This window comes from Pelophylax lessonae (genome assembly GCF_965119305.1).
Source record: "Pelophylax lessonae genome assembly, chromosome: 7".
NCBI lineage: Eukaryota > Metazoa > Chordata > Amphibia > Anura > Ranidae > Pelophylax > Pelophylax lessonae.
Window position 1 is genome coordinate 292386298 of NC_138774.1, and position 26942 is coordinate 292413239.

General features: G+C 42.3%; 1 protein-coding gene across 3 annotated transcripts in view; it reads right to left on the bottom strand.

Moving 5' to 3' along the window:
* Positions 1-26942, bottom strand: part of STRBP (spermatid perinuclear RNA binding protein) — a 250689-nt gene that overhangs the window by 82231 nt on the left and 141516 nt on the right. For 2 of the 3 annotated variants that reach the window (XM_082263345.1, XM_082263343.1), the window contains exons 5-9: positions 26525-26690; positions 22189-22333; positions 3043-3137; positions 2319-2414; positions 1995-2106 (exon numbers count right to left, since the gene is read on the bottom strand). In XM_082263345.1, coding sequence (XP_082119471.1) covers positions 1995-2106; positions 2319-2414; positions 3043-3137; positions 22189-22333; positions 26525-26690 — 614 coding nt within the window. The remainder of the gene's footprint in view (positions 1-1994; positions 2107-2318; positions 2415-3042; positions 3138-22188; positions 22334-26524; positions 26691-26942) is intronic. The other variant, XM_082263344.1, reaches the window with a different exon arrangement.

Here is a 26942-nt window from a genome sequence, read left to right on the forward strand (position 1 = left end):
ATTTATGGTTGATGGTGTTGGGGTTTTGGAGATTTAAGGTTCAGGGTCTTGAAGTTTTGAGGGATTTATGGCTGAGCATATTGGAGTTCTGGGGGACTTATGGTTGAGTGTCTTAAAGATTTGGGCGATTTATGGTTGATGGTGTTGGGGTTTTGGAGATTTAGGGTCTTGAAGTTTTGGGGGATTTATGGCTGAGCATATTGAAGTTTTGGGGGATTTATGGCTGAGCATATTGGAGTTCTGGGGGACTTATGGTTGAGTGTCTTAGAGATTTGGGCGATTTATGGTTGATGGTGTTGGGGTTTTGGAGATTTAAGGTTCAGGGTCTTGAAGTTTTGAGGGATTTATGGCTGAGCATATTGGAGTTCTGGGGGACTTATGGTTGAGTGTCTTAAAGATTTGGGCGATTTATGGTTGATGGTGTTGGGGTTTTGGAGATTTAGGGTCTTGAAGTTTTGGGGGATTTATGGCTGAGCATATTGAAGTTTTGGGGGATTTATGGCTGAGCATATTGGAGTTCTGGGGGACTTATGGTTGAGTGTCTTAGAGATTTGGGTGATTGATGGTTGATGGTGTTGGGGTTTTGGAGATTTAGGGTTCAGGGTCTTGGAGTTTTGGGGGATTTATGGCTGAGCATATTGAAGTTTTGGGGGGAGGGGGGGGGTTATGGCTGAGCATATTGAGTTTTGGGGGATTTATGGCTGAGCATATTGGAGTTCTGGGGGACTTATGGTTGAGTGTCTTAGAGATTTGGGCGATTTATGGTTGATGGTGTTGGGGTTTTGGAGATTTAAAGGTTCAGGGTCTTGAAGTTTTGAGGGATTTATGGCTGAGCATATTGAAGTTTTGGGGGATTTATGGCTGAGCATATTGGAGTTCTGGGGGACTTATGGTTGAGTGTCTTAGAGATTTGGGTGATTGATGGTTGATGGTGTTGGGGTTTTGGAGATTTAGGGTTCAGGGTCTTGGAGTTTTGGGGGATTTATGGCTGAGCATATTGAAGTTTTGGGGGGAGGGGGGGGGGTTATGGCTGAGCATATTGAGAGCATATTGGAGTTTTGGGGGATTTTTGGTTCTGTTGATACAGGTTAGAGAGTTCATAGGTCTATCAACCAATGATCAAAGTTGACAGGGGAAATGGGTAATCCATGGATCCAAGATTTCCTTGAATTTGACCATGTTGTCTGTAGTCAAGTCAAAGTCAAGTCAAATCTACTTTGTCAATTCTTCCACATGTACAATACATACATACAGAGAATCGAAATTACGTTACTCTTAGACCCCCTGTGCATACAGATAACACTAACAATATAGCCTAAAAATCTAAAAACGCAAAAAAATAAATAAAAATAAGGTTAAAATAAAAACAGCACAAGGCACACAACAGATAAAGTGCAGACCAATGACGTTCCATGGTGAATGAGGTAGTGAGCAGACCAATGCTGCCAAAGTGACTGGTGCAAGTCACTGAATGCTAGTGAAAGGAGGGGATGGAAGGACCTAGGGATATGGGATCTAGGGAAGGGGAGGTGCATAGTTCAGTGGTGCCTATGGCAGAAAAGGGACAAAGGGGCAAGTTCGGAGCGAGTTCAGCTTCCTGACAGCCTGATGGATAAAGCTGTCCTTCAGTCTACTGGTCCTGGCCTGGAGACTCCGCAGTCTCCTCCCTGATGGCAGCAGACTGAAGATCCTGCCATCAATGTTTTGGTTGCTAGAGTCCAATGAAGTTTAGATTTGACTTTAGATAGATTTAGTAATTGTTTGCTTCCTAGTCATCAAGACATGCATCATGGGGGTAAATTTATATTTTCGGTATCCTTCAGGTTTTTACAATATCATAAATCCCCCAAAACTCCCAGACGCTGAATCAGTCTTCTTCAAATGACCCCATCAAATGCCCATAATAATTCCTTGTACTTTGATACCATTTTCCCCCACTATCACAGAACAACCCTCAGTGGAATTCAGGTACTTTCACTCCCAATTGGTCTTACCAGGTAGAATGATGCCCGACGCCAGGCACTCCATCACTCTCCGTAATGCTTCTCCGGCACCCAACGGCCTATTACATGTTCCTATTGCTTTTTCACATATGAGTTCTAGCGGCTGAGAGAAATAAAGAGTCAAAAGGTCAGTCTACTTAAAAGGCCCGCCAATAAAAGAACAAAAAAAATTTTCAACAGTATTTACAACAAAAACAATTAAATAGGTAACGGAAAAGGGTTTTGTTTGGCATAATTCACCCAACAACTTTTATTATAAAAAAATAACTGCTATTATCTGAGCATGCAAGATGTCCCACCACATTCCACACTCACCCATCCTTTAAGCCGGGTCCAGGTAGGAACACTGTTGCACAAATCTCGAAGAATACGCAGCACAATTACACAAGATTTTAATCCGTTTGCTCTCGCCTGGAATAGACAAAATGGTTCCAATCCTGCTTGTGTGTTCTTTCTTTACCCCAAACCTACAGAGGCCTCAGACAGATTCTTTAAATATGATTACTGAGTAGTAGACTAACTTCATGCAAAGAAAAACTACAGAATGGCATAACGTCCATGTTTAGAAAGGTCAGGTTTTAAACTGAAAAGCTTCACGTAAAGATTGCTTTTGTAGCCTCATGATAATGATATACCAGCTAACACCGCTACACCTAAAAAAAAATAAAAAATTAAATGAAAAATATCTAGACAGCATCAGTGCCACCTGTAGGCAGGAGGCCAACATAGCAGGGTGTGCCAAAAGCTTTAGATGTTAAGGAGGTGCGCAATTCTAATTGTTTCTCAGCTGTATGCCTTTAACACAATGAACAATTATTAGCTGGCAAACATCAAGCAATCTCCATCAGGGCCAAATAGATGGCACTGCTGCTAGGCAAACATGACTTTGAAAAAAAAGTGAATGTAGATTTTAAAAAAACTACTCAGGTTTGTTATGACAGATTACAAGTGCATGGATAACATGAGATCAAAAGAAAAATCAAATGAAAAAAAACCTCATAAGGCTACAATAACAATAAGGTAAGAACAAATAGCCAACCTGAAACCATTTGGCATGTCGCAGAGACGCCAAGGCGTTCAGGCATTTCTGCCTGTCCAATAAGTCCGGAGGATCTTTCATCGCAACATTTTCTACTGATAAGATGGGATAAAAAAAAAAGACAGATACAATTTGACCAAGGGGATTCTGTCACAGGAAAGAGTATGGCAGCATCTGAACAAGCTAATAAGACTCCCAGAGAAACTGAATGGTTCACAAAGTGCACGGCGGTTATATTATCCAAAGGCCATTCAAGTAGTATGTGCAACACAAAGCAAAAGGAGGCATTCACTTCCAGTTTACAAATCAATAACAGCTATGTACCATCTGGGATCTTATTAAAAATGCACAACATATTTCAGAACGTTAAAAACAGGATGTCTCTTTTTTTCTTTTGTCTGTGATCATTAAGTCGCATCCCCAAAGTAAGCAGGGATGCAATATAATTTGTGAATATTGTTCTGCTTAAACAGTTATAATCAAATAAAAAACTGTAATCGAGGCTTGCAGTAGCACGCTCATATACCTTTATGACTACAGCAATTGTATCTATACGTCTACAAATGTATATCTGTATATTTCTTCCCCTACAGCTATATTAAAATGAAAGCTATAAATCCAAAAATGGTAAAAAATACGGGCTGAAAAACTATTGGATCTACCGATTCTTCATCCTTCATATATTTCATTGAAATGTTTTATCTATCACCATGTGAGCCATCTACATAGTTAGAATACATTCAGGGCAATTTTTATTGTGTCTCAAATAAAGTCTGTTCGGCATTTTGCTCAACTTCAACTGGGCACAGGATTTCTCAACTGGTTTTAGTAAAAAAATTACATTCAGTTCAGTTTTGGGCACCAGTTCTTAAAAAGGATATTGGGGAACTGGAGAAAGTGCAGAGAAGGGCAACCAAACTGATAAGAGGCATGGAGGAGCTCAGCTATGAGGAGAGATTAGAGGAAATTAATTTATTCTCTCTTGAGAAGAGTAGATTAAGGGGGGATATGATCACCATGTATAAATACATAAAGGGGGGGGAGGGGATATGATCAACATGTATAAATACATAAGGGCGGAGAGGATCAAACATGTATAAATACATAAGCGGGGATATGATCACCATGTATAAATACATGAGGGGGGAGTAAGATCACCATGTATAAATACATAAAGGGGGGGGAATGATCACCATGTATAAATACATAAGGGGGGATATGATCACCATGTAATAAATACATAAGGGGGACTATGATCTCCATGTATAAATACATAAGGGGGATATGATCATCATGTATAAATACATAAGGGGGGATATGATCACCATGTATAAATACATAAGGGGGGGGGGGATATGATCACCATGTATAAATATATAAGGGGTCCATATAGTGAACTTGGTGTTGATTTGTTCACTTTAAGGTCAACACAAAGGACAAGGGGGCACTCTTTACGTCTAGAGGAAAACAGATTTCGTCTCCAAATACGGAAAGGTTTCTTCACTGTAAGAGCTGTGGAATTGACTCCCTCCAGAGGTGGTTCTGGCTAGCTCACTAGATTGCTTTAAAAAAAGGCCTGGACTCTTTCCCTGGGTGTACATAATATAACTGGGTACTAATATTTATAGGTAAAGTTGATCCAGGGAATATCCGATTGCCTCTCGTGGGGATCAGGAAGGAATTTTCTTTTCCCTGCTGTAGCAAATTGGATCATGCTTTGCTGGGGTTTTTTCGCCTTCCTCTGGATCAACTGCAGGTATAGGATTGTGTATATGGGATTGTATAGTTGGGTTTTCAATACTGTTTTTTTTTTTTTTTTTATTGGTTGAGCCAGATGGACTTGTATCTTTTCTCAACCCGACTAACTATGTAACATTTAAGAATGTACATTGTTTAACTTATGCATTCCAGTTGCCACCCCTGGTAATGCACAATAAAATCATCTCTACATTTAAGAATGGATTTTGCTATAGGCCATAAACCCACAGACTCGGAGCTCCTACCTAAACACAATGGGGAGAATTAGCAAAACGTGGTACAGGAATAAAGCCTGCGCCATTCTTCTTAACAGAGCAGATCTGGTTCCTAATTACCAAAAGGGCGTGCAAGCCCCTTTGGTAATTAGGGGCAATCTGCTTCATTTCCTATGGTGTGAGACGTGGCATGGAGAGCAGCAGATGTGCCAGACACGGCATAGACAGCAGGAGCTGCTTTTTAAAATAGAATTCCAGGCTAAAGTTAATTAGTCCTAAAAATGTTCCCTTCTACACCTAACACCTATGCTTACTTAAGCATACCGAACCCTTACTAAAACGAAGAGGGAAGAAAAAGAAAGAAGGAGGAAGAAAAAGTAGGAATTAGGAGGAAGGAGGAGGAGGAGAAAGAAGGAGGAGGAGAAAGAAGGAGGAGGAGAAAGAAGGAGGAGGAGAAAGAAGGAGGAGGAGAAAGAAGAAGGAGGAGAAAGAAGAAGAAGGAGGGGGAGGAAGGAGGAGAAAGAAGAAGAAGAAGGAGGGGGAGGAAGGAGGAGAAAGAAGGAGGGGGAGGAAGGAGGAGAAAGAAGAAGAAGAAGGAGGGGGAGGAAGGAGGAGAAAGAAGGAGGGGGAGGAAGGAGGAGAAAGAAGAAGGAGGGGGAGGAAGGAGGAGAAAGAAGGAGGGGGAGGAAGGAGGAGAAAGAAGAAGGAGGGGGAGGAAGGAGGAGAAAGAAGAAGAAGAAGAAGAAGGAGGGGGAGGAAGGAGGAGAAAGAAGAAGAAGAAGAAGAAGGAGGGGGAGGAAGGAGGAGAAAGAAGAAGAAGAAGAAGGAGGGGGAGGAAGGAGGAGAAAGAAGAAGAAGGAGGGGGAGGAAGGAGGAGAAAGAAGAAGAAGAAGAAGGAGGGGGAGGAAGGAGGAGAAAGAAGAAGAAGGAGGGGGAGGAAGGAGGAGAAAGAAGAAGAAGAAGAAGAAGAAGGAGGGGGAGGAAGGAGGAGAAAGAAGAAGAAGAAGGAGGGGGAGGAAGGAGGAGAAAGAAGAAGAAGAAGGAGGGGGAGGAAGGAGGAGAAAGAAGAAGAAGAAGAAGAAGAAGAAGGAGGAAGGAAGAAGAAGGAGGAAGGAGGAAGGAGGAAGGAAGAAGAAGGAAGAAGGAGGAAGGAAGAAGGAGGAAGGAAGAAGAAGGAGGAAGGAGGACGGAAGAAGGAGGAAGGAAGAAGGAGGAAGGAGGACGAAGAAGAAGAAGGAGGGGGAGGAAGAAGAAAAAGAAAGGTAGCAGAGCAAAAAAAAAAGAAGGGAAGGAAGAAGAAAGGAAGGAGGGGAAGGAAGAAGAAAGGAAGGAGGGGAAGGAAGAAGAAAGGAAGGAGGGGAAGGAAGAAGAAAGGAAGGAGGAGGAGAAGGAAGAAGAAAGGAAGGAGGAGGAGAAGGAAGAAGAAAGGAAGGAGGAGGAGAAGGAAGAAGAAAGGAAGGAGGAGGAAGGAAGAAGAAAGGAAGGAGGAGGAAGGAAGAAGAAAGGAAGGAGGAGGAGAAGGAAGAAGAAAGGAAGGAGGAGGAGAAGGAAGAAGAAAGGAAGGAGGAGGAGAAGGAAGAAGAAAGGAAGGAGGAGGAGAAGGAAGAAGAAAGGAAGGAGGAGGAGAAGGAAGAAGAAAGGAAGGAGGAGGAGAAGGAAGAAGAAAGGAAGGAGGAGGAGAAGGAAGAAGAAAGGAAGGAGGAGGAGAAGGAAGAAGAAAGGAAGGAGGAGGAGAAGGAAGAAGAAAGGAAGGAGGAGGAGAAGGAAGAAGAAAGGAAGGAGGAGGAGAAGGAAGAAGAAAGGAAGGAGGAGGAGAAGGAAGAAGAAAGGAAGGAGGAGGAGAAGGAAGAAGAAAGGAAGGAGGAGGAGAAGGAAGAAGAAAGGAAGGAGGAGGAGAAGGAAGAAGAAAGGAAGGAGGAGGAGAAGGAAGAAGAAAGGAAGGAGGAGGAGAAGGAAGAAGAAAGGAAGGAGGAGGAGAAGGAAGAAGAAAGGAAGGAGGAGGAGAAGGAAGAAGAAAGGAAGGAGGAGGAGAAGGAAGAAGAAAGGAAGGAGGAGGAGAAGGAAGAAGAAAGGAAGGAGGAGAAGGAAGAAGAAAGGAAGGAGGAGAAGGAAGAAGAAAGGAAGGACAAGGAGGAAGGAGGAGGAAAAAGAAGGAAGGGGGAGGAGGAAAGGAAAGAAGGGAGCAGAAGAAAAAAGAAGAAAGGAACGGAGGAGGAAGAGGAGGAGCGGAAGGAAGGAAGGAGAAAAAAAAGGGGGGGGGGAAAGAAAGCAAGAAAGAAAGAAAGAAAGAAGGAATAAAGAGAAAGTTAATATAGAGCAGTAATGGCGAACCTTGGCACCCCAGATGTTTTGGAACTACATTTCCTATGATGCTCATGCACTCTGCAGTGTAGTAGAGCATCATGGGAAATATAGTTCCAAAACATCTGGGGTTCCAAGGTTCTCCATCACTGCTATAGAGTTAGTCTACCAACATGTGAAATTTGTAAGACCCATGGAAGTTAATAGAAAAAAAGTTATTCCCACTTTTGCATTACTTTCAATACAGCCCTCGAATTATTAATATGAAGTGATGCTGCGTGGCAATTTTAGAATCAAACTATCCAACAAAGATAAAACCATTTTAGTCTTTTATTACTTCCTCGGGACACAGCTAACATTTTTTTTCTTTAGTAAGGTCCACATTAAGCACTAACCTTTTCTCCAGAATATAAGAAATAAAACTTCTAAATGAAATTTCTTTAGTATTAGGAGACGGGAGATTAGCTGAACATTCACGATGGAAAGTCTGCTTGTTGGACCAAAACAGACTTGGCAGAAAACGTTCATTTGAAATTTCACATGAAATTTCATTGTTTAATGAACATTAACTTTACACAAATATGTATCCTGAAAGGTTTGTACTTTTTCATCAATTATAGATGATATTTGTCTATTTTTTTTTACAGAGGAAACGTCAAGTTCTTCAATCCCCAGCACTGCTCAGAAACATCTGTAGATTTGGCTATTCTCCTTCATTATTCAGGCTCACAGGTTTGATAGATAAAACATCAAAATGAATTCCCGGCCTCGTAAAAATGATCAAAAGTTGAAAGGATCTTACATTAATATTGCACTGCTTATGAAATCTGGGTAGATTCAGCCTATAACTTTTCACAAAAAAAAAGGTGTTTGGCATATTTGTTTTCTCTACATCTGTATAATGTTCCTTCTTACCCCAGATTCCTATTATCAGAAGCGCTACAGCCTATTTTCCGTCCTGTCGAACTCTGCGGCAGATGTTTTCATTGTATTAGGTCTTGCTGTCATATTGACGTCATAAAGCTCCAATTATATACCCTTTGTCTCTTTAAAGGATATCCGAAAAGTGTTTAAAGGTGCAATCCCATTCATTAACCCTTGACGTGATTTTATAGGAGAATGACAGAGGGAGGTGTATGGAAGGTGTGTTGTTTCCTCCTCCACCCCCTTTTTTTTGTTGGTTCTATAATAGGTGGTTATTAGTAGTTCTATGTTTTATGTATTAGCCGAGGAATGCCCAAAGGCAAAGTTTTTCTCAATTTATCAAAAATAAGAAATTTTCGGGAAAAAAAGGGGCAATCCCATAGCAAGAACACACAATCAGCATTGGAATAAGAACGCACACACTGCGGGCACACGCATTACAAGGGCTTGTGTCAACAGGCTTTTCTTTTTTTGCTTCCGATTTACTTCCCTTCCTATACAAGTCTATGGGAATGCAAAAGCAGCTTGAAGCAAGTGAATTGCAAGTCAAACACAGTTGCAATGAATTTGGAAGAATGCCAAACTGCCAAATACTTGCTGTGTTTGCCAATCAACACAAGTCCTAAGTCCATCTATACCGGTCGTATGGCTTCCCCATAGACATAAGATAGGATTGGGTCACCCCAGAGCTGACTGTTGGGGCACCCCAGAGCTGACTGTTGGGGCACCCCAGAGCTGACTGTTGGGGCACCCCAGCGCTGACTGTTGGGGCACCCCAGCGCTGACTGTTGGGGCACCCCAGCGCTGACTGTTGGGGCACCCCAGAGCTGACTGTTGGGGCACCCCAGAGCTGACTGTTGGGGCACCCCAGAGCTGACTGTTGGGGCACCCCAGAGCTGACTGTTGGGTCATCCCGAGCTGACTGTTGGGTCATCCTGAACTGACTGCTCATTTATCTATGGCTAGCCCCACACTTCTAGATGTTTCTTGGTCAGCCTTCTAGATTTCCCAATCCATGCTAAACAGCGTGGATGGAGGAATCTGCCCTGCCAGCTGTTCTATTTCGATGGAACGCAGTCGCTGTTTAGCTGACAATTTTCCATCTAGCTCCTTCAAAGTTTTCTGAGCAAGTGGGTGCCAACAGGGCCATTTACGGCTCAAATTACAGCCAATTCAGCAGCAATTGGCTAAAATTTGAGTAAGGTATGGCTAGCTTAAGGAGGCTCAGTTATATGGATTGGGGAGGAATCTGCACTTCTGACTGGTACATTCAGACTGGATGTGTTGCTGTTTGGCTGACAATTTTCTATCCAGTTTCTTCAATCTTTTAATTCAAGTTTGCAGAAGAGCCAGTTGGTGCCAATAGGGCCATTTACGGCTCAAATTACAGCCAATTCAGCAGCAATTGGCCAAAATTCAAGTCATGTATGGCTAGCCTAAGAAAGATCATTTATGCCGGCTGGTATATTCAGATCTGATGCGGTCGCTGTTTAACTGACAATTTTACAACCAGCTCCTTCAATATTTCAACTGAAGATTGTTGAGCTTGGTGGTTCTGACAGAACCGCCTATGACTCAAATTTCAGTCATCTCAGTTGGAATTGGTCAAGTCATGTAGGGCTAGCCTAAAGCCGGCCATGGATGGCTTGAATCGCAGGCGGTTCAGCAGGGACCAGCCGAATGTACCAAGTCGATTTATCAATTGCCTTGGGTACAACCAGGGTGTCGGATAGCCGCTAGCAATACTTACTGTGTTGTAAGCAGCAACGGCTCCCCGTGCCAATGCCGCCCCCCCACCAGGAGAGCACAATAACTCAGTGGGATGGATTACTGACTGTCTTTAATTGGGAAATCAAGCAATTTTCTTTCCTGCAACCCGTAGTTGCAAGAAAGAAAATCGCATCATCTACGACCTGCCTAAGAGAGATCATATGCATTTTTTTGTTTCACCAGAAAGCAACATTCATTTCAGTATTATGGCATTGTTGCAGATGCATATTGCAAATAATCTATCCTTTTGTTAGGTTAGATCTGTGGTCTTCAAACTGCGACTCGGGCCAGGATGAGGTCCTTTGCTTGCCTTTATCCAACCCTTTGGGGCACTATTCCTCCCACTGACATTACCAATTGGGCACTATTCCTCCCACTAACACCAACTATGGGGTACTATTCCTTTCACTGAGACCAGTGATGGGAACCATTCCTCCCACTGTCACCAATGATGGGGCACTATTCCTCCCACTGATTCCAATGATGGGACACTATTCCTCCCACTGATACCAATGATGGGACACTATTCCTTCCACTGACACCAATGATGGGGCACTATTCCTCCCACTGACACCAATGATGGAGCACTATTCCTCCCACTGATACCAATGATGGGACACTATTCCTCCCACTGATACCAATGATGGGGCACTATTCCTCCCACTGATTCCAATGATGGGACACTATTCCTCCCACTGATACCAATGATGGGACACTATTCCTTCCACTGACACCAATGATGGGGCACTATTCCTCCCACCGATGCCAATGATGGGACACTATTCCTCCCACTGATACCAATGATGGGGCACTATTCCTCCCACTAACACCAACTATGGGGCACTATTCCTCCCACTGACACCAATGATGGGACACTATTCCTCCCACTGTCACCAATGATGGGGCACTATTCCTCCCACTGTCACCAATGATGGGGCACTATTCCTCCCACTGTCACCAATGATGGGACACTATTCCTCCCACTGATACCAATGATAGGACACTATTCCTCCCACTGACATCAATGATGGGACACTATTCCTCCCACTGACACCAATGATGGGACACTATTCCTCCAACTGTCACCAATGATGGGGCACTATTCCTCCCACTGACACCAATGATGGGGCACTATTCCTCCCACCGACACCAGTGAAGGGGCACTATTTCTCCCACCGACATCAATTATGGGGCACTATTCCTCCCACCGACATCGATTATGGGGCACTATTCCTCCCACTGACACCAATTATGGGGCACTATTCCTCCCACTGACACCAATTATGGGGCATTATTCCTCCCACTGACACCAATTATGGGGCATTATTCCTCCCACTGACACCAATTATGGGGCACTATTCCTCCCACTGATACCAATGATGGGGCATTGTTCCCAATGCCAGGACATTTTCTACTCCTACTGGCCGCAGCCATGCCCCTCTAAAGCCTGAAGGATAATAAACTGGCCCATTGTTTAGAAAGTTTGGAGACCCCTGGGTTAGATGAAAATTTTACGGGTTTCATGTAAAAAGTAATTTATACAAAATATCTTTGACAAGTCTAGTAAGCTCCGTCTTATGGCTATTGCTAAGCCTAAAGAAGAGCAAGCAAAAAATCCATAAGCTGCAGTGTCAGGCCTGGCAATCTATACCAATAAATGCCAACCGCACGAAGACAAAGATAGCTTGAAGAACACCAAAGTAATTAAATTACACTTATGAAGAGATTTTTTATATTTTTTATAAATCTGCTTTGAGCTTATGGCAGACATTGCTTTATTCAACTGGAGCAATGTTTATGGATCATACGATACGGAGCTATATGTAAAAGAGGGGCGTTGCTACTTTTAACATGTATAGGTTTTCTTTCAGCCAAAAATTTAATTCTAAACGTAACAAACATAAAAATTGGAATCTGCTACTTATGATAAACATGCATTGTCCAGAGGTTAACGATCTTAGATATTTGTTCTTCAAAGGGTGCTCTAGGTGCAGTAAAAAGCAGCAATTAGCATCGTAGAGTTTCTTGCCCTTTACAATGCCTTTGATGGGGCAGTTGGTGTCAAGTAGTGAACACCTCAGCATTTCCTCCATCGTCTAATGCAGGGGTCTCCAAACTTTGTAAACAAAGGGCAAGTTTACTGTCCTTCAGGTTTTAGGGGGCCCAGACTGTGGTCAGGGGGAGTAGAAAATGCCCTGGCACCAGTGGGAATAAACAAAGCCCCATCATTGTTATCAGTGGGAGGAACAGTGACCCATCATTTGTATCAGTGGGAGGAATAGTGGTCCATCATTGGTGTCAGTGGGAGGAATAGTGGTCCATCATTGGTGTCAGTGGGAGGAATAATGCCCCATCATTTGTGTCAGTGGTAGGAATCGTGCCCCATCATTGGTGTCAGTGGGAGGAATCGTGCCCCATCATTGGTGTCAGTGGGAGGAATCGTGCCCCATCATTGGTGTCAGTGGGAGGAATCGTGCCCCATCATTGGCGTCAGTGGGAGGAGAAGTGCCCCATCACTGGTATCAGTGGGAGGAATAGTGCTTCATCATTGGTATCAGTGGGAGGAAAAGTGCCCCCACCATCGGTATCAGTGGAATGAAAAGTGCCCCATCATTGGTATCAGTGGGAGGAATAGTGCCCCTTCATTGGTATCAGTGGGTGGAGTAGTACACCATTATTGGTGTCAGTGTGAGGAATAATGCCCCATCATTGGTGTCAGTGTGAGGAATAGTGCCCCATCATTGGTATCAGTGGGTGGAATACTGCCCTATCATTGGTATCAGTGGGAGGAATACTGCCCCATAATTGGTATCAGTGGAATGAATAGTGTCCCATCATTGGTATCAGTGGGAGGAATAGTGTCCCATCATTGGTATCAGTGGAAGGAATAGTGTCCCATCATTGGTATCAGTGGTAGGAATAGTGCCCCTTCATTGGTATCAGTGGGAGGAATAGTGCCCCTTCATTGGTATCAGTGGGAGGAATAGTGCCCCTTCATTGGTATCAGTGGGAGGAATAGTGCCCCCGCCATTGGTATTAGTGGAATGAATAGTGTCCCATCATTGGTATCAGTGGGAGGAATAGTGTCCCATCATTGGTATCAGTGGAATTAATAGTGCCCCATCATTGGTATCAGTGGAATGAATAGTGTCCCATCATTGGTATCAGTGGGGAGGAATAGTGCCCCATCATTGGTATCAGTGGGGAGGAATAGTGCCCCATCATTGGTATCAGTGGGAGGAATAGTGTCCCATTATTGGTATCAGTGGGAGGAATAGTGTCCCATCATTGGTATCAGTGGGAGGAATAAAGGCAAGCAAAGGACTGGAGTCAGTAGAAGAAAAAGTGCCCTGTGAATGGTGTCAGTGGGAGGAATGGTGCACCATCATTGATGCCAGCTGGAGGAAAAGTGTCCCAAAGGCTGAATAAAGGCAAGCAAAGAACTGCATCTGGCACCCAAGCCTCAGTTTCGAGACCACTGATCTAATGCATCTTGAACAAAATATCTAACTGGCTGCTCTTTGCAACATCATGTTCTCTGCTTTAACTTTAAAATTAGGAAATCCTTTTGCTCCTATAGATCCTATGACTAGGCAAACTTGAGATGTATTGGTGCCCATTCACACCACCCACGGGTTTTCATGCGTTGGCAGCTTATTAGTTCACATGGCATGACGATGATGTGTCTCAATGTATTAAAAATAAGATCTACACTATTTTATTTATTTTTTTAAAAGAACAGAGCATTTGCGTCTGGCCGTTGGTATGCATTGGCGCTCCAAAACACAGAGCATTCACATTGGGTCGCATTAAATGGCAACAGGTAGGCATTGGTTATTTAAAGCCCCGTACACACGTATAGATTATCGAACGATCTGTAATCTGTTTTTTGTGGCATGCTAGTCTGATGTGGAAAGTGAAGAGGCTATTTTCATACGAATTTTCCCATACGACAGAATTCAACTTCAGAAGTGATGTCATGTGTTGGATTGTTTTGTATGCGTTCTTTCGTCTCTGAGCATGCCTAGTCTTGCTCTTAAGATTTTTTTCCGTCTAAATCTGTACTAATAAGACGAAAATCGGACGTTGTTTTGACGGAGGACAAAAATTATTTAGCCTGCTCATCAGGATTTTGTCAGCCGAAAAGTCAGTCGGCTGTCGAAAAGCACCATACTAACAATCCGAAAATCGACAGATCGGTCGTCGGACGAATTTTCCATACAGATTTTCTTATTGTGTGTACAGGCCTTAAAACTACACCAGCATGCCCATACTATACTATAACTATAAGATATGCAATTTCTGTACTGCTAAAAATGCAAAACATAGGAATCTTATCTGATCTGTACCCAAGAGGATGCATAATTAGCAGCTTCAATAGTGCTGTTTTTTTGTTTTTGTTTAAACTAGACCTGAGTTAAGATTGGATCAACTTATAAATGACCCATAAACTCTCTGTCCAGGCAAAATTAAAAAAAAAAAAATTCCCTCTCTTTAAAAACAGATGCAGACCACCAAAAATTGGTGCAAGAGAGAAGAAAGGAGTGCCCAGTCACCAGCTCTCTGCCTAGGGAGCCCCGAGAACCAAGCAACTGACGGTGTTTGATCTCTCGGTTCTCAGTGTTAGAGCCGGCGGGGGGGGGGGGCAATGCTTTATCCACCTAGGTAATTATGGTTCTTAAAAAGTCTATACTTCTCTTTTAAACCATTCAACCAAGACATACAATCAAATAGGAAAGATGGGACTGCACCTTCAAACGGGAAGTTTCAGGCAAAGCTTGCGAAGCAAGTTGAGAGACGATTAATTTCAATGTGAACATCTGCTTCAAGTTCACAAATAAATTGAAAAGTACTACAGTAAATGAGCGGTTATGAAGAACTGAAAACACAGACTGAAAGGCTGCAGAGAGTGCTAGTTCTCAAAAAGTTATCATTTTTGTTTCTTTTGGTGTAGAGCGTTTATTTGGCTCTTGGGCTGATAGATCAGTCAAGTCAAGTGGTAACAATGATTTGGAGATACCCAAAGTGACACTGGGAGATGCGGAGCTAAAACAATGTTTATTGTTCGTATTATCTTCTCCTCCTGAATGGACAGCTAGAAACGAGCGTAATTATGGAGATAGCAGGTGTGAAGATACAGGCCAGCCTAAATATTCAACATATAGACAGACGGTGACCTTTTATTATAGGGCAATGCTTGTGTACCCTCACATGAGTATCAAGAAATGGGGTCAAGAAGTTCGGACTGTTCTTCACCGGAGAAGCTAGGCCTAAAACAAAACAAAGCCTGGATTTATGAATTAAATGGTCCACCACACAACTAAGAACTTCCAAAGTCTACTAACTGAAGGTCAAATTAAAATTTTACTGCAATCGGAACTGGTCTTGGTGGGTCGTAACTCTACAAGCACACCATTTTTTTGTATTGATAATTAGAAAAAAAGTTGAATTCTAAGACTTACGCCATTAAAAGAAAGGGTGGTGATCCCTAATCTATGGGTTTCCAGTCCGTTTTGTAAATCAGAGTGGGACTAAATTGTTCCATTCCCATTAAATTGTTATAAAATACTTCATGGGAGGGTCAACAAAACACTGCAGAAACATGACTGGCAAGCCCTATGACAGCACACGTTTGCCTCAACAAACCACAATCCTGACAAATATGTCACATTGCATGCTTTGCCTCCCAGTGTACTGTGCCGGGCATCTGTGGGCGCTCCATGTATGTAAACTATACTAGCAGTATTGTCTTGCAGCCAGTCAGCATCTGTGTACAAAATCCTATCAAAAAGTACAGATGAAAAGGATCATGGGGGTGAGGGCAAGAAGAAAGACTTGCATCAGACTATCTTGTACATTAACATCATTAGAATGAAGTGTCTTCATGCTCTGCTTGGAGGCTAAGTCCAGACATTTTCCGCAAAGGGTTTTTGATTTTTGGATAGACGCTTTTATGTTCCGGGACCGGGTGCGCATGCTCAGAACTTGCTGAACAAATAAATTTATAACAAAATACATTGGATATTAATAGTCACCAAGTACTATAGTTATACATGCTTTACTATATCTTATATTTTATATTATGAGACTATAGGTGCACAGGTTTTTCAGATGTAACCAAGGCCTTTCCCAAACCTTTATCTGTGATCCCTACTCTTTGAATATGGATCCAACTCCACCTTTATTCTTAACTATGAAGTGACAATATGTAGATGAGCATAAGCCAATAGTTTCTGGGGCCAAAGTGTTCCCCCTTGTTTAGGGGATAGTTTTTATAGGGCCTTTATGCCCAATATTGAATATAATATAGAGCTTATATGCCCAACATCCAATATAATAAATGGCCTATAACCGAATTAAATATAGGACCTATATGTCGCCTAGCTAATAAAATATAGGGCCTATATGTCCAATATCTAATACAGTATAGGGAATATATGCCCTATATCTAATACAGTATAGGGAATATATGCCCTATATCTAATATAATATAGAGCTATATTCCCCATATCTAATATAAAGCCTATATTCCCCATATCTAATATAATATAAAGCCTATAGTCCCCATATCTAATATAATATAGAGCCTATAAACCTAATATCTAATACACTATAGGGCCTCTAAGCCCAATGTCTAATACAGTCTAGGACCTATAAGCCTAATATCTAATACAGTCTAGGGCCTATAAGCCTAATATCTAATACAGTCTAGGGCCTATAAGCCCAATATCTAATACAGTCTAGGGCCTATAAGCCCAATATCTAATACAGTCTAGGGCCTATAAGCCCAATATCTAATACAGTCTAGGGCCTATAAGCCCAATATCTAATACAGTCTAGGGCCTATAAGCCCAATATCTAATACAGTCTAGGGCCTATAAGCCCAATATCTAATACAGTCTAGGGTCTATAAGCCCAATATCTAATACAGTCAATGGCCTATAAGCCCAATATCTAATACAGTCTAGGGCCTATAAGCCCAATATCTAATACAGTCAAGGGTCTATAAGCCCTATATCTAATACAGTCTAGGGCCTATAAGCCCAATATTTAATACAGTATGGGGCCAATAAGCCCTATATCTAATACAGTATAGGGCCTATAACCCCTATATCTAATACAGTCTAGGGCCTATAACCCCTATATCTAATACAGTCTAGGGCCTATAACCCCTATATCTAATACAGTCTAGGGCCTATAAGCCCTATATCTAATACAGTCTAGGGCCTATAAGCCCAATATTTACCACAGTATGGGGTCTATAAGCCCAACATCTAATACAGTCTAGGGACTATAAGCCCAATATCCAATACAGTATAGGGTCTCAAAGCCCAATATCTAATATAGCATAGAGCTTGATGCCCGATATTGAATAGAAATTAGGACCTATATGCCCAAAATCAAATATAAGACCCACAGTATATGCCCAATATGTAATATAATATAGGACCTATATGCCCAACATTTAAAATAGAGCCTATATGCCCCATATCTAATATAATTTATAGAGCCTATATTCCCCAAATCTAATATATTATATAGCGCCTATATGCCCAAATCGAATATAGGACCTATATACCTAATATCTAATACAATATAGGGCCTATATAGCCAACATCTAATATAGTATCGGGTAGAGCTGCACGATTAATCGTATGAAAATCGCGATCTCGATTCACCCCCCCTGACGATCTAAACCTGACATATTCTCGATTCTTTGCATAGCTGAGGGAGCAGAGAAAACAGCTGTGGAAAACTCCCAGTAACTATAAACAAAATGATTACATTGTATCTTTCCTCCTGCAAACACCTATCAGCATTAAGGCTCCCAGTAAATATAAACAAAATGATTACATTGTATCTTTTCCTTCCCTCTGCCAGGGAGAAAGGAAGTTTAACCTCTTAAAGACTGGACCTTTCTCTGACACTTGTTGCTTGCAAGTTAAAATCATTTTTTTTTGTTAAGTACTTAGAACCCCCAAACATTTTATATATTTTTTTAGCAGAGACCCTACAGAATAAAATGGCGATTGTTGTAATATTTTATGTCACACTGTATTTGCGCAGCAGTCTTTCAAACGCAATTAATAAACTTTAATGAATAAAAAAAAAAATGTAACAGTAAAGTTATCCCAATTTTTTTTTGTTACACAGAGAATCGTGAGAGAATCGTGATCTTTATTCCAAGCTAAAAAATCGTGATTCTCATTTTGGCCATAATCGTGCAGCTCTAGTATCGGGCCTATATAGCCAACATCTAATATAGTATCGGGCCTATATACCCAACATCTAATATAGTATCGGGCCTATATACCCAACATCTAATATAGTATCGGGCCTATATACCCAACATCTAATATAGTATCGGGCCTATATACCCAACATCTAATATAGTATCGGGCCTATATACCCAACATCTAAATTATTAGTTGCCCAATAGCTAATATAATATATGACCTATATGACCAATATCTAAATAATATAGGAACTATACAGTATTTCCAATATCTAATACAATGCCTATATGCCCAATATCCAATCCAGCCGACGACCTATATGCTGCCCCAAAAGACTACATAAAATAAAATATTGTCCGATCCTTTTTCTAATGTTGTCAAAAGAAACATGAAAACGCCGGCTGGCTTGCCGGTGAGCTCCCGAGTTCGATATTTATTTGTCTCGCCCGGACATAAGATGCGCAGAAGGTCCCTTCACATAAAAAAAAAAGCAATCACCAGTATAATGATATAATAATGGGGGGGTCAGCTCATGAAGACACAAGCATCATTCTGACTGCATGAAATACACACAGGACAAGTCCACTGCACCTAGGCTGCTCGGTGTTGTTAGGATATAGATTAGCATAGTCAAAAACCATACCTCAGGAAATATTGGTCAGTTATACCCTTATGATGGAAGCATGATTTAAACAGTTATAGAATATAAGGGAATACAGATACAACACATGAGCAAGAGAATAAAGAGCAACAAAATCTACAAATACTCTAATTTTTAATTATTACATTTGTTCAAATTTTAACTAGACTGCACATAACTTCATTGAAATTACAGTTAAAATAAATATAAATATGTAGCAGAGAGCACTATGGCTTCTTCATTCATATTTTTTGGTATATTATACGTCTGACTGAGAGTCAAGAAGTGGACTTTAGCATTTAAAAGACCACTAAATCTAAAAAAAAAAGTATATACAGTATATGTACACTTAAAATGAATCAACCAATCCTTTAGGTTCAGTGGCCCTTTAAAAGCATGTAAGATTTATACCATTTAACACCAAATGCGCTGCTTTTGTAACTGGAGAACATTTTCTTTGCTTTCCTTGCAAAATTGACTTTTTAACCAGAATATGACTTTCCATTAGTAACAATGCTGCTCAAAAAAGCAGCATTTCAAAAACCTCGCTCTGCGATGGCCTTTATAATTTTGCTTCTTTTGGGACAATGGTGCAAGTGGAGCGCCATTCCAAAGATTGGGGGAAAAACTTGGTTGAAAAAATATGAAATATAAGGGGTCAAAACAGACCCCTGACATCTCACCTTTGAGTCGGAGAAAGGAACTGAGGACACAGATTCTTCAATTCCACTGAAGATGAATGAGCAGGAGGCAGAGACTCCTATTCATTCATAAACTGAAGCATGGCAAACAGTTTACTATGCTCAGTTATGAATGGACACAGGAGCGATCGGGTACCAATCACTCACTGTGTCCAATTCCAAAAAGGAAGGGGTCATATTGGCTGGCCCCATCCTCCTGTGCACCCACAGCAGCCGGTAGCACTGCGGGGGGAGCCGGGCACACAGGGGGGGGGGGGGAATCAGATGTGGGGAGCACACAGAACAGTGCACAGTGTCTCTCCCTCCTAGGAAGCTGGCAATAGTGAGAAGGGGGAGAAACCGGAGAGACGCAGACACAGTGCATCGTTCTGCAACTGTCCTCCTGTCCCTCTGCACTGATCCCCCTGCTGTCCGGGCCTGGTAGTACCCCCTATTGGTGGCCCTGCATGTTGCACACAACTTTGTTCAATAGCCGGTCCCACCTTTATGCTTTGGGAAACAAAGGACCACTGTGACATCCAATCACAGTGATCACCGAACCTTCCCACCCCTGAGCAGGCAGACCCTATTAAAGGGACACTAGGGGTGGATGAGAAGGGGCCAATACTACAGTTTAAGCATTAGTGAACTAGGATGCTTTCTCTGCATTCATTACCAGTTGTATGCAACTCTGTTCACCAAAGCATAAAGGTGGGACCACCTCCTGATCATATGACCACAGAGGTCACATGGTCGCTATTCCTTCCTGCCCATGGACAGGGAGACCATATTAAAGGGACACCAGGGCTGGTTAGGAAGGGGTCAATACTACTATTTACCAATCAGTGAACTAGGATGCTTTCTCTGCATTCATTACTAGTTGCACGCAACTCTGTTCACCAAAGTATAAAGGTGGGACCACCTCATGATCATATGACCACAGTGGTCACATGGTCGCCATTCCTTCCTCCCCATGGACAGGGAGACCCTATTAAAGGGACACCAGGGCTGGTTAGGAAGGGGTCAATACTACTATTTACCAATCAGTGAACTAGGATGCTTTCTCTGCATTCATTACTAGTTGCACGCAACTCTGTTCACCAAAGTATAAAGGTGGAAGCACCTCCTGATCATGTGACTACAGTAGTCACATGGTCGCCATTCCTTCTCGCCCCTGGGCAGGCAGACCCTATTAAAGGGATATCAGGGCTGGGTAAAGAAGAGGTCAATGCTACAGTTTAAGGCAGGGATCTCCAAACTACGACCCTCCAGCTGTTGCAGAACTACACGTCCTAATGAGGCATTGTAAAACTCTGACAGTCACAGGCATGATGGGAATTGTAGTTCCTGACCAACTGGAGGGCCATAGTTTGGAGACCCCTGGTTTAAGGACTAGCGAACTAGAGAGCTTTCTCTGCATTCATTATCAACTTTGTGCAACTCTGTTGACCAGTACCTAAGGGGAACTTATTTGAAACGGTTTAAGGGTTTTAAATATTGTCTTCCAAAGCACCAATGGCTTTGGGAGCCCTCGTAGACTGCCTTGCACCTTCATAATAGATTAACAAACCTCCTTTTGTAGTTTTTGCTGAAACTTCCACACCCCATGGTGTGCAAAAAATCAGCCTAAACAGGAAAGGAGTGCAGGAAAGAAACTAAAGATATAATAACATAGTCAACTTTATCTATACCAGAGTACTAGAGAACTGACATCTATTACGGAAACTGCCAATGCAAAGCGTCTTGTGCATTTTTTTTTATCACAACCAGCATGTTCTGTGTAGTATCTGCATTCCCCTAGTGTAAACATTGTCTATAATGTTACCAATAGTTCTATTTCAAGCATGGAAGAACACCAACAATTAAACTTCTTGAATTAAACTCAGATTCTTCCCAGATGGTCCCAATGGCATTTTTTTAACTGACCAACATTTGACACTGTATAGCTGATGTTTGTGGGAAGGACAGAAAGTAGAGGGTGGGCTAGAGATGGGAGGAGCGACAGGGAGTCCGTCTTGCCCAGGTGGGCCGGCTGCCTCAGTTGACATGACAGAGTGTGGCCTGTTGGTCAAAGGTCTGACATAGGTCCAGTGTTGCTTGGCAAGTTTCTAGGGACAGGCTTGGGAAGCTGAAGCAAATATTACAGACCATAAAATGAAGAAGGGGGAGGGGGGGGACAGAAGAAAAAAATAAATAAAAATCATGAACACATTAGTATTTATGAATTACCCAACCTCAAAGCTGCTGCACATACTGCTAAAAAGTGTCATTTCTTTTTGAGAAAACCACATACGTTTGTTGGCAGGAAATGCACTTGTTGTAGCTCAGATAACTAAAAAAGGTAACCTAATTTTTTTTTTTATTACGGTATTCAATGACCAGGGACAGCACTGAGGTTGTGTAAAAGAATCTGCTCAATACCAAAAAATGAGAGACTTTAACATAAGACAACATATGTAACATTTACTATCTTCTACCTATAGCTTTTTTTTTTTTTTTTTATGCATATTTTAATATCTGTGAGCAGATATAAAAAAAAAATACAGACCACTAATCATAAGAAATAGAACGTCTGAAAGCTGTTATATTCTCAACAAAGGAAATAAGAAAACCCCAAATACCTCCACCTGATCTGTTTTCCTCTTCTCGGAATAGAGGGGATGTCAAAATAACTTTTAAGGTTAATTTAGGTTCTTTTGAAGTTTGTATAATTAGTGAGGCATCTTCTGTGCATTGTTCCACTTGATATGTCTCTTCTGTAAGTTTCTAAAGGGTTTAAGAAGTGAGTATAAATATTAGAGAGGGTAGGAAGGGTTAAGCTGGCATTAGGGTTACTTTTTTAAAAATTAGAAACAATGACTTAGAAATAACTGTGCTCAGTTCTTTAAGGACCCATGGGTGTAAGTAATCTGGTCTAAGAGTAAATTCACGTATAATCTGTCAAACCATTTCTGGACAGATCAATGATGAGCTGCTGTGGTGTATTTCAGACAGTGAAAAGCAAGGAAAGGTTAGGCTGGCATTAGGGTTACTTTTTTAAAAAAAATTAGAAACAATGACTTGGAAATAACTGTGCTCAGTTCTTTAAGGACCCATGGCTGTAAATCATCTGGTCTAGGAGTTAATTCACGTATAATCTGTCAAACCATTTCTGGACAGATCAATGATGAGCTGCTGTGGTGTATTTCAGACAGTGAAAAGCAAGGAAAGGTTAGGCTGGCATTAGGGTTACTTTTTTAAAAAAAATTAGAAACAATGACTTGGAAATAACTGTGCTCAGTTCTTTAAGGACCCATGGCTGTAAATCATCTGGTCTAGGAGTTAATTCACTTATAATCTGTCAAACCATTTCTGGACAGATCAATGATGAGCTATTGTGGTGTATTTCAGACAGTGAAAAGCAAGGAAAGGTTAAGCTGGCATTAGGGTTACTTTTTTAAAAATTAGAAACAATAACTTAGAAGTAACTGTGCTCAGTTCTTTAAGGACCCATGAGAGTAAGGCATGTCCTCAGTTCTTTAAGGACCCATGGGGCATCTGGTCTAGGAGTTTATTCACCTATAATCTGTCAAACCATTTCTGGATCAGCTCGATAATGAGCTATTGTGGTGGATTTCAGACAGTGAAAACAAGCGATGATTTTCAGACAGTGAAAAGCTATCTCTATCTCAGATGACATCCAATCGGAAGAAACGCGTCAGAAGGAGGCGTGCCGTCACCACGTCGCTCGGTTAGTCCATGCTGCAGCCGGACCCGGGCTCCTTAGGAATTCCTCACCGCTTCATTGTTTGTTTATGCACCTATTCGTCAGCATACATGTAAGTGCATTTATGTATCTAATAAATGATGTATAAAGGGTAATACACTATCAGTGGTCATTACTTTACATGTCTACACGGGAGCTGATAAGATTAATCCTGTGGAATCCTCTCAATTGACCGCCCTGATTCACCTGGACGGAGACAGTTGGACTATCTCCAGGAGTTTGCAGAGTGCCTTTCATATCTACCGTTCTGGTAAGAGGCTTAGCTGGCTTTTGCATGCACGGTGAAGAGCACTAGTTTCTGTTGTGTGGGCACAGGAATTGATTTTGAAACATCACAATGATCAGCACTTACTTTAGAGCCGTCCGGTAAGGAGGAAATTCACCAGGTGGAGGGATTTAAAGTCACTTTTGAATTCAGCATCATCTGGCAATATTTGTGATCACCTGAATATTTATTTAGAATTGGCATCACGTTGTGTTATGTTTGGGACTTTTATGTCCTAGTTCATCACCTATTTGTGTATTTGATTTATGCACAGTCATTTATAATTTATACCTATAAGTATATAATTTATGCACATTGATTTGTACATACTCACTTGGATTTAGCGCACCATTCACTTATACACTATTCATTCACTATTATCTGGTAGCAGCTTTATCACAGACCAGCGCACTTTTCTTTTTACATAAGCTTGCATTATGGTTACTTTCAAAAAATGTTAAACAATGACTTGCATATAACTGAGCTCAGTTCTTTAAAGTGGTTGTAGAGCCTAAACATTTTTTACCTAAATCCAATTCTTGCATTAAAGCGGAGTTCCGGGCACAGATGTCATTTTTTAATAAACATACCCCCGGGACAGTCCGGGCTAGCACATTCCACAATGGCTAGCCTCTGATCTGTCCCGGTTCGCACTTACCTTTTAGAAGAAATACTTACTTATAAAATTTCTTCCACAGCGTTTCCATCTCTCTTGTGGGCAGCTGAAGCCGGCGCGGTCCTCTTCTGTGTCTTCTTCCGCGTCTTCTTGTCCCAGAATGCGCCTGCACCGGCCCCTCTCGTCACTTCCAGCGCGGCACCGCATTCCTCCACAGCTTCTGGGCATGCCCAGAAGCTGTTAAACAGGGGAATGCGGCGTTGCCCGGAAGTGACGAGCGGTGCCGATGACATTCAGCTCCCAGGAATCATAGCGAGACAGGAAGTGACGGGGTGAGCCGCGGTGCCGAGGGAGGAAGTACTCTGAGGTGAGTATTTACGATCTTCAATTAAAAGGTGAGTAAACAAACAAAAAAAAAATAACTATGCAATTCCTTTTCAGGTAATGTCGAACTAGCGGAGGGGCAAAAAAAAAATATAGTTTTTGTGCCCGGAACTCCGCTTTAAGGTAGAAAATGTTTAGGAGTCAGCATCCCCCCTCACCCCCCCCCCCCCCCACCTACCCGAGTCCTTATTTGATTAAGCGCTGTGCACATTTGCAGCTTTTCTCTCCTCTCACTTCCAGGTCTCCCTGGCTTTGCTGGGGCACTGGGAGCCATTGGCTTCCAGTGCTGTCAATCAAAGTTAGTGACGAGGGAGCGGAAGGTGGGGGGGCGGGGCTGTGTCCCGCTGTCTGTGTCAATAGACGCAGCAGCGGGGCTCAGGTGCAAGCATGTACGAGTGTTCCCATTGGGGCACTAGACAGAGGGGAGGTGCCAGGAGGGCCAGCGGGGGATCCGAAAAGAGGTTTGCAGCCGCTCTGTGCAATTCCCTTGCACAGAGCAGGTAAGTACAGACATATTTGTTTTTTTTTTTTTTTTTTACTAGTAATGGCAGCGATCTGCGATTTTATGCGGAATTGCGGCGGACAGATCGGATACCTAACTGACAATTTTGGGGAGACCAGTGACATTACTACAGTAATCAGTGCTAAAAATATGCACCGTTACTGTAATGATGACACTGACAGGGAAGGGATTAACAATGTGGGTGATCAAGGGGTTAAATATGTACCTAGGGAAGTGTTTCTAACTGTGGGGGGGGGGGGTGGCTTGTGAAATGACCATAGAGACCTGTGTTCCTATATAGAAGGATCACAGGCGCTCTGTGATCATTCCAGGGAGAAGAACGGTCGGCTGTGTTTACAACAGCTGCCCGTCCTTCTCTCTCAGCAGGGAGCGATCGTGGGTGTCAGGCGGCAATTGGAGCCGCCTGCCCCGCTGATGAGGGGGGGGGGGCAGGAGCACGACGGCGGCGTCGCGCACTCGCCCCCTAGCTGCCTGCGCGCGACCGACGTATACCTACGACAGCTTGCGCAGGAGCGACTGCCTGCGGGGGGCGGTCGTAAAGTGGTTAAATACCACCAAAAGAAAGATTTGTGTAAAAAAAAACAAAAAAACAATGATATAAATTACATTTGGGTACAGTGTTGCATGACCATGCAATTACCTGTTAAAGTAGCATAGTGCCGAATAACAAAAAATGGCCTGGTCATGAAGGGGGTAAAAATGGCCTGGTCATGAAGGGTGTAAAAACGGCCTGGTCATGAAGGGGGTAAAAACGGCCTGGTCATGAAGGGGGTAAAAACGGCTTGGTCATGAAGGGGGTAAAAACGGCCTGGTCGTGAAGGGGGTAAAAACGGCCTGGTCGTGAAGGGGGTAAAAACGGCCTGGTCGTGAAGGGGGTAAAAACGGCCTGGTCGTGAAGGGGGTAAAAACGGCCTGGTCATGAAGGGGGTAAAAACGGCCTGGTCATGAAGGGGGTAAAAATGGCCTGGTCATGAAGGGGGTAAAGATGGCCTGGTCATGAAGGGGGTAAAAATGGCCTGGTCGTGAAGGGGGTGAAAATGGCCTGGTCATGAAGGGGGTAAAAGCTTCTGGAGTGATAAAGTAGCCTTTGTAATAAAATTTGGACAATTTTAAAAGAATGTTTTTGTAGGTCGTCTACGGAGGTACCAAGAAAATCCATAATCCTTGCAAACATCTCTACTAGTTGATAGACGTCAGGATGTGGCACCTAGGATATCTTTAGTTGGCAATGATTTATGAAAAACAACATACTAGGCCTACTAACGTACAATAAAATTAGATGATTTATTAGCAGCGGTTCGCTCTGACTTGAATATTATTTTAAGGGTTCCTCTGGGGTAAAAAAGTTGCCTTGGATGTATATATGGGAAAGGGAAGAGTTAAAGGACAGAGCTGCACCTCACCTGAATTTGCAGAGGAAGGTTTTCTCGGACTGTGACTAACAAGCTCTCTGTAGGTTTCTCCTTACACATGAGAACCAATTCTAGATCCATGTCTTCCTTAATGAGCAAGCCTTTGGCAACCAGGCCAATTCTCATGACTCCGCACAGCACCCGGCCACTGTCATCCCTACGAGGCAAAAAGAAAATGTTATTAAATGACTCCAGAAACTCAACTACATCCCGTCCTCCAATATCTACATCGATGCAATCACAGAAAGAACTAATACAAAATAAGACCGGAAATAACTTTGTATATTCTGCATCAAGATAGCATTCAAATACCTTCGTTCTATTCTACGCTTTATAATTGGACCACAAACTTGAGCAAATCAGATTGAGGATACGGTGAAAAAATGCAAAATCGGCGCCTATCTTCTGT